Source organism: Poecilia reticulata, linkage group LG4 (assembly GCF_000633615.1).
Source record: "Poecilia reticulata strain Guanapo linkage group LG4, Guppy_female_1.0+MT, whole genome shotgun sequence".
NCBI lineage: Eukaryota > Metazoa > Chordata > Actinopteri > Cyprinodontiformes > Poeciliidae > Poecilia > Poecilia reticulata.
Genome location: NC_024334.1, coordinates 31,444,486 through 31,453,557, shown reverse-complemented (window position 1 = coordinate 31,453,557; position 9,072 = coordinate 31,444,486). Strand labels below are relative to the sequence as shown.

Here is a 9,072-nt window from a genome sequence, read left to right as displayed (position 1 = left end):
GGAGAGGGAAGTCTGGGCTTCCCTTCTGAAGCTGCTGCCCCCGCGACCCGACCCCGGATAAGCGGAAGAAAATGGATGGATGGATGGATGGATTTCTGATACCATGAAATGTGACTAGAGATTAGCAAGTGTAGAAGGATTTACCCGGGTAATCTTCTGCTGCTTCTCTTCCTCTACTGCTAGAAAACTAGTGCAGTAGATGGGAACAACCACCTTCTGCAATGCCGCCAACAAATCCTTCTGCTGCTTCCGCTGGCTGGGATAAAAAAAAACAAACAAAAAAAAAAACTAATATGCTTCAATACACAAAAAACATTCCAAGTTTCTAAATCAACAATACTGCTTCTTTTTAAATTCAATAAACTTATTTTAAATTATATCTGAATATACCGATTCGTAACTAATTTCTCGCTTGCATAATAATAATAATACAAATTATATACCAGTGATGAAGAACGTCATTGGTTAAATAGATGAGGTGTAGGCGGAGCTCAAAATGTGCGCTGTCAACAGTGATGCGATTACGAAGATGTGATGCCATCAGTTCACAGTGCTGTGGCCCCTTAGCATTGTTGAACATCCAGTTTTTACCAGCCTGAGAGGAAGACCACTTTAATTGTCAGATAGAAAACTTTGTTTTAGATATCTAAATAGCTTTTGACCACATCGTGTTTACAGAGATGGCATCTTTAGTGCAGGTGTCGATGATGGGCTGCAGCAGGTTGTCGAACTCTGTGATGTCCAACTGAGTTTCTACCAGAAGCTTCTGGATCTGCTGCTCCATTGCCAGGGTGATGGCAGCAGTCACTTGCTCCTACATGAAAAACAAAACAATATTTTGTATAATTCAACTGAAATGTATTGAGGCGTAACAATATCTGACTCAAGATTGAGTTTACAGGAACAAGTTGGGATTTTCATATTACATTTAACAAAACTTCATAGATCGAATTTATGCTGCAAAGACACAAATCCTAGATTTGTATTGATTTTGCGACAAACTCAATAAACTGACGTCTTTTTTCTGATTTATTTTCATCTCTTCAGATCAGTTGTCACACTAGTCTGTTTTACTGTCTGTCATTTTGACTCAAGGAATAAAAAAAAACTCTGTTGTATCCTATTTTTCAATGATTTTTAAATAATATTGACACAGGCTATTGAATTGCATTTAATATTTATCCAGTTAAATATTCAAGTTAACAAAAAATCTGGATTCCATCCAGAGGTCGCGTTAACGGAATATTTTTCATATTTGACAGGTTATTTTTATAAACGACAGGAAAATTTAAAGTCCGTCGGTCATTTGACAGGACCAAACTAAAAGGTCGGAAAGACCTTTTAGTTTGGTCTATAACTCTTCAACTCGTGTTGAAGAGTTATAGACCGGACGCTTTGGAGCGTTAGGAAGTCCATTCAAAAACTTTGGTAGAAATGGCGCGTTTAATTTCAGTCTCCATTACATACAGAACAGAGAAAACTAAAGCGAATGCAATGTGGTGTTAATCTATTTATAGTCTAAACAGAGGAGTCAGCAGTTTATCTTGAGGAAATAAATAAAGGTACACAAGTTAATTTGATCGTAATATGCGCAGTGTACTGTGGCTGCACAACCAATTCGGCTCTGCTGCTGCGAAGGATTAAACTTAACATCCTGCGGATTTAGCAAATGGAGTTGAAGACGTTACCCTCCCATACCCAGAAGGGCAGTGGTGCTTAGAAGCACGGCAGGAGCAAGAATTGTATGCTTCGGGGAAGTGAAACCACGCAAAAAAAAAAACAAAAAAAAATCCCCATAAAAGCACAACACATGGTAAAAAAAAAAAAAAAAAAAAAAAAGTTCAATGGATCAGTTTGGTTCAGGCAGATCCAACTGCCCGATGAACTAGCCCAGATTTCTCTGCAGATGCTAACCAGGAGGAATTTGTGAAGCTGTGCGTTCAGACCCCTGCAGGTGAAGTGCTGGTAATTTAAGTGGAGTGGTTTTAATTTATTATAAGTTATTGGGGGAATAGTCATTGGTTTTTGTCACTATGAAGAAAAAGTTAGATGCATATATGTGTGATGGGATCTGTATTCACGGTTCAACTGGGTGAATATTAACAAAACCGCATAAAAAGGCGGCTAAATAGCCAATGTTAATGTAATTATAATTTGACGAGTAAAAATAGAACATGTCCGATTTTTTAAAATCCTGTCGGTTAAAATGACGGAGAACAAAAAAGTCTAGTGCGACCTCTGATCCCATCACACATCAAGCAATTTTTTGGATCACACCAGTTTTATCTGTTATGACTGTTTATAAATGCACTAAGAACAGCATTTATAAATGCAAATACAACTACTATTTTTGTTGTACAGTTTGCTGTACAATGACAATAAATCAGATCTGTCTAATCTATCCAACACATGTAAGTTTTTCTAGACCTGTTGCCGTGGCCTCCGACAACATCCCTGTTAACCGTAGAGCAAAAAGTAATATACTGACCAGAATGCCCCGGCACAGTCAGCTTTTTGCTTTTGGAGCAGTCTTTGATCCACATGCATTCACACTACTTTCCAACTGCTAGAGTTCACTTTAGCCAGACGAAGACCTAGGTTTTCAGGCGAATCAGAGTTCACTTTTTAGTCCATTTGGAATTCAAATTTGCATTCACTCTCCCCAAATGACTCAAACTTTCAACCTTTTTCGGGCCAGCGCCCCCCTATCCATTATCCAGGTCCCTTACCGCCCAGAAACTGAATTCAACTTTGCACTGAATATTATTTTATTGTTAACATTACTATCACTATTGTTGATGTTTTGACTTTTATGGTTGTTTCTGTATTTATCACCAAAAATAATTTCCCAGAGAACAAAAAAGCTATGCGAATAGAAATTATTTTTACAGGTGTACAAAAAATGTAATGGACATTCAACTTAAAATCGGTAGGCCTAACAGCAGCCAATCAGAGTGGAAAAAATATTCCAATATAATATGTAATATACCTTTATATTATTTTACCTTTTATCTGAAAAACCTTTTATCTGAAAACAGCGTCTGTTTGTTCTTGCTCTGTATTAATTATTGCTCGAAAGGTCTTGCCATACCAGTTTATTCCTCTGTATTTAATTTAGTTTCTTAGTTTATTCTTGCATTTTGTTCTTTGTGCATTTTCATTAAGTTTTCTTTGATTATTATTGTCCTCTCTTGGATTAGATATGTTCTCTTTAGTTTCTTTCCTGTTGCTAGTTCATTTTATTGTTTTTACTGACGCTCACCACCTGTAATCTTCACTCATCACCTGCTGCAGCGCTTAATCATCATGTGTTTTACCTTATTTGACACTAGGCCTGTCATGATAGCAAATTTTGCTGGACGATTAATTGTCTAAAAAATTATTGCGATAAACAATAATATTGTTTCAAGACCTTTTGACACTGATTTAATGGAAATGACTAATAATGCATGCAATTTCCTGCCATAGACAGATACACTTTATTTTCAAAAGAACACACAACACAGGAACTGATAAACTAAATCAGTTCCAGTGTTAATGGATTCTCAGTCTCCATTAACAAAAAATTATGAAGTCTGTATACTATATTGCCGTTCAGTAATCACTAGATTTAAATAGAGACGACGGGCACATCCGACTATCTAATGCAATAGTTCATACTACACAATTTCTTGCCCCTATTTTCCCCTTACGATAAATCTTAGATCGTTGGCCGATCTAAGATTGTCGCTGGTGATTTCGTAAACGATCATCCTGTAGTGTGATTTAGATCGTCGTGGCCGCTCCGATATAAATCTGGGGTTTTCCCCGACTGGGAGCTTAACGCTGAATGTGACAGGTAGCCAATCAGAAAGCGCAGATTCTCCTCCGTACTTTCCGAGGGAAAATAATGAGGGGAATCCCAAACAGCTGACACGGCGCAACATGAAGTCCAGGGACATTGGAGATGATATGTGGAAACAACATTAATATTTATTCAAAATTTTGTGCAAAGAATATAGAAATGATAAGGAGAGGAGTTGGAGCCAAATTGCTACCGCCGTTGATAAACCCGGTAAGTTTTCAGCTGTTCTTCGTTAACGTGGCATAAATAGGTTACAATGATTTTCATTAAGTCATGACTTTACGCTGACTCTAGCCACATACATTGCAGGTAGATTCTAGTAAAGCATTGATTAATGCCTGATTTTAAAATTACTTTATTTTAAAATCAGGCATTATTTTGTGCCCAGGTGACTGGACACCACACAGCACGATCGAACCCAATCGAACCGTTACACCTAGGATTTCTGTCGGCTAATGTGTGGTCTCTCAGGTTTTGAAAATGGGCCGACAACTTGTGTAGTGTAAGCTGGACATTACACTAAGGAAATAGGAAGGGAGGGTCAGTGGAGAGCACAGGAGTTGAGCCTTTTTCATTCAGTGTCATCAGCAGAAAGAGAAAAAGGCAGGAAGAGACGATAAAGCCGATAATTAGAGGTCGATGGGTTTAATTTATCGTGCGATTAATTGATTTATCGTTTATTGCGACAGGCCTATTTGACAATCATATTGATTTTTCACTGTTAAGCGCCGAATTCTCTGTTTTTATGCCCTGATTCACATCTAGTTCGTCGCTCCGTTCTATGTCCCGGTTCTCCTGTTTCTGAGTTTTGCACAACGTGCACGTCTTTTTTTTTTTTACCCCCCTCCGGTGCAGTGTATTGATGGAAAAAAGCAGATTTGAGTAAGCTTTTTAAAACTGAAAAAAAATCCCGATATATTCTGATGATTAAAATTCAAAAGTGCTGTGATACTACCGTTTCATACCAAACCATAGAGCACCAATATTAACTGTATAAAATGAAAGCTGTCTATCGTGGTATCCACCCACGGAAGGATTTTTTACTATTATTATTTAAATGGACTCATTTTTCAGAGGGATACACAGTAAGGGTATCATGATTTTAGTCATTACATGTAGGCCTGTCGCGATAAACGATAAATTAATTAATCGCACGATAAATTAAACCTATCGAGCTCATTTTAATTATCGGCTTTATTGTCTCTTCTTGCCTTTTCTTTTCTTTCTGTTGAGGACACTGAATGAAAAAAGGCTAAATTCCAGTGTTCTCCACTGACCTTCCTATTTCCTTAGTGTAATGTCCAGCGCACACGACACGAGTTTTCAGCCCATTTTCAAAACCTGAGAGACCACACACTAGCCGACAGAAATCCTAGGTGTAACGGTTCGATCGGGTTCGATAGTGCTGTGTGGTGTCCAGCCACACAGCCATTATTTTGGACTTGTAGCCCAAAATAATGGCTACAAGTCCAGTTAACTAATTTTAAAATCAGGCATTAATCAATGCTTTACTAGAATCTACCTGTGATGCATGTGGCTAGAGTCAGCATAAAGTCCTGAACGAATGAAAATCATTATAACCTATTTATGCCACGTTAACGAACAGCAGCTGAAAAGTTACCAGGTATTTCAACTGCGGTAGCAATTTGGCTCCAATTCCTCCTCTTGTCATTTCTATATTCTTGCACGAAATGTTGAATAAATATTAATGTTTCCACATATTATCTCCTATGTCCGATGGACTTCGGGTTGCGCTGTGCCGTGTCAGCTGTTTGGGATTCCCCTCCGTAATTTCCCCTTAGAAAGCGCAGAGGAGAATGCGCGCTTTCTGATTGGCTACCCGTCACCTTCAGCTCCCAGTCGGGGAAAACCCCTGATTTAGATCAGAGCGGCCACGACGATCTAAATCACACTACAGGATGATCGGTTACGAAATCACCAGAGACAATCTTAGATCGGCCAACGATCCAAATTATCATAAGGGGAAAATGGGGACAAAAAATTGTGTAGTATGAACTACTGCATTAGGTTGTCGGATGTGCCCATCTTCTCTATTTAAATCTAGTGATTACTGAAGGGCAATATAGTATACAGACTTCATAATCTGCACTCTTTTGATTGAAAGCAGTATTTATTTCCACTTTGGCTTTATGCTGTTTAGTTTTTATTCAATTCCTTTTTTTGTTAATGGAGACTGAGAATACATTTTATTTTTGTTTTTGGTTGGTTTATTTAGTTTATCAGTTAGTGTTATGTGTTCTTTTGAAAATAAAGTGTATCTATATGGCAGGAAATAGTGTACATTAGTCATTTCCATTAAATCAGTGTCAAAAGGTATTGAAACAATATTATCGTTTATCGCAATAATTTTTTAGACAATTAATCGCTCAGCAAAATTTGCTATCGTGACAGGCCTAATTACATGTTTATCAGAGTGATATTCCGTTGTCCTTCCATGAAAATGTGCAGCATTCAGATGAACATTAAAACACTTTTCAATATAAGTTGCTGACAAAAGCACTGACAAAACATGTGTACAAAAATCCTCAATAAAACATAAAATATTTTAAAATCAGACAACAGACAAGTGAATCACAGCAACGTCATCAGCCGGTGTAACGCTGAACTGATGCGGTGAAGCTACTAGTAACAGGAACGCGGAGCTGCGCCAAGAAGCTACAAACACTGAAGAGAAGGAGAGTTGTCGTCGATACAGTTGTTGGCAAGCATGTTTTACTGTTACACAATAAAGCTTTTGCAAGTTGCTCAAAGTCTAAACTGGTATTGTTGTTCATTTAAGGTGTAAAGTTTACCTTCGAGCAAACACCCCCCCAAAGGAATCCCAGCACCCCCCTTTTGTAAAGATGCCGTCCTCTGAATGCCCACCGGGGGGCGGTACCGCCCCCGTTGAGAAACGCTGTACTATAGGCTTGATAAATGCATCACTTCAGTGTTGAATGTGCTATTCAACCAGATGCGCTCCAAAGCGACCATTACTGTCCATTACTCTTTCATACACAATCAGCTCCCAGTCAGCAAAATGCATTTAGTTTATTGTCAGATGATATTTTGAAATTATTTTTTTTTAGTGATTGATTTAGTTGTCAACATAATATACTATATGAGTAAAGTTGAAACTGTCTGTGCATGGGCTTCAGATTTTTCGGTGATTAAAAAATTACTCATTACAGAAAGTATTCCCTTAATGCAATCCCTTCTTCAGAATTATGGGTAGTGCTTCAGCTATGCCTGATCTGTTATTGGGATGTAGCTCAATAACATACCTCCAGACATTTAGCCACTGGTTGTTATAGCGATACTTTCTGCCTCCTTCAGTATCTGAACAAGTTGCAGTTGTTACGTATGCAATGTCAGACATTTAGGTTTAACTTGCCCAGTGAGAGGCCTACTGGAGGTGGAAACACTCTCCTGAATATGCCAGACCATGAAACAGCATACCGCTCGGTGGAAATGAGGCAAAAAGAGGCCAACAGTGTGTCAAGAAAATACTCCTCATACAATCAAGTCACTACCATTAGAGTCAACCATTGCTACAATAAGGGATGGATCAATACTTTTGTTTTTCACTCCAAATTCTCACCCTGCCATCTAAATGTTGCAGCTTAAATCAAGACCTGTCGGACAAGCAGACATTTGTCCAGTCCGTCATTGGTCAGTTTTATTGAGCTGTGGGACTTGTAGTTTCAGCTTCAAAATGTTGGTTGAATCTAAAGGAAACAGTCTTTGCAAACCCTATTGATGGCTGTGCAAGAAACCCAATAGATCAACTGTTTCTGAAATGCTGAGAACAATCTAAGGTCAGAATCCAAAAACTGTACCACATTCAAAATTACTTCAATTCCACTTTTTTACCTTAGCCTTATACATGGTTTAAACAACAGGTCATCTTCAGCATGAACAAAAGTCTAAAAATGTTTTATATAAAAACTTCAACAAGTATTAAGAATGTGAGCTTTAAGTGTACTCAAAGTACCTAGTAGCTCCATATTAATATTTCTACACCAGTTAATCTTTGGTGACATTTTGCCTTTGGGAATGGTGATGTAGATAGTCTTGCGCTATGGCTTCAATTATTGTTTCCTCTTTATTCTATTACCTGTCTGAGAGTGTGCAGGTGCTGCTCTTGCTGCTGCAAGTTCCACTGGCTCTGTTGAATGAGCTCATCTATCGAGGGCGCAGCTGACAGAGCAATTGGAGGTGGAGGAACCAGCTGCATTGATGGAGGGGGAATGTCAACCACATCTTTGTTTCCAGGGTTGAAAAGATCTACAAAAATAGAATAACATTCACTTATTATTAATAAGGCTCCAGAAAATAATCAACTCTTTGAAACACTACTGAAATGCTACAACTGCAATGATCCACAGTCGATGTACACAGACATAAATGATCACCGTTTCACTCTTCTATTTACAGTCAGCTCCTCTGAGATGCATTAATCATGGGCCTAATAAAATGCTCATTTAGGGACATCAGTGACATTGCTTTCACAGTGTCAATGCAAAAGTCAGAACTGAATGGTGCCGCTACGCTACATTAACTGCTTCGTGTCTTTAACTACATACGTTGCTGTTGCTCCATAGCAAGTTTGCACTTATAGTAGCTGAAATATTCTCCCCCAAACAGGAAGGAGAATTTTGGGTTGTCCTTCTGCTTCTCCATGGTCATCTTTTCAAACTCAGGCCCATTCCGAGCCACGAACTGGGCCAGTTTATCAATCACATTCCTCAGCTCTTGATCTGAAAAAGGAAAGGATAAGGAAAATCAGATGAATTTGTAACCAAAAATCAATAAAAATGTATGTAACTTAAACATTCTTTAACATTTCCTAGACTTTTAGAAATAGCTGGTTAGACACAAAGCTGAAGTTGGCTTCGGATTGCAGCTTCTAGTCTCTTGACTAGAAGCTGCAATCTCTTAACTAATGAGACCATTCTGCCTAATTTTTCACGACCTTGGCAATCTTTAATCTGTTTTTGTTTGAATGTTTTTACTAATTAGGGGCATGCCATAGCAATGCATAAGGAGAGCAGTACTGACTTGCKWMGCAAGTCAGTACTGCCTCCATGCATTGCATGGCAGGCACCTATTGTTCTACACCTAATAGAATGTCTCTTTATTTATTTTTCTTCCATTACCGTTAATGCGGCTCGTACCGCTGCGTGCCCACCCACAAAAGTGGTATCAAATCGTGCGGCTCGATGCCG

At 38.5% G+C, this 9,072-nt stretch overlaps 1 protein-coding gene across 1 annotated transcript in view; it reads right to left on the bottom strand.

Annotated features, from left to right (window-relative positions):
- cherp (calcium homeostasis endoplasmic reticulum protein) overlaps positions 1-9,072 on the bottom strand; it is a 56,126-nt gene that overhangs the window by 42,070 nt on the left and 4,984 nt on the right. The window contains exons 2-6 of the mRNA XM_008408186.2: positions 8,431-8,604; positions 7,962-8,131; positions 677-814; positions 444-595; positions 145-256 (exon numbers count right to left, since the gene is read on the bottom strand). Coding sequence (XP_008406408.1) covers positions 145-256; positions 444-595; positions 677-814; positions 7,962-8,131; positions 8,431-8,604 — 746 coding nt within the window. The remainder of the gene's footprint in view (positions 1-144; positions 257-443; positions 596-676; positions 815-7,961; positions 8,132-8,430; positions 8,605-9,072) is intronic.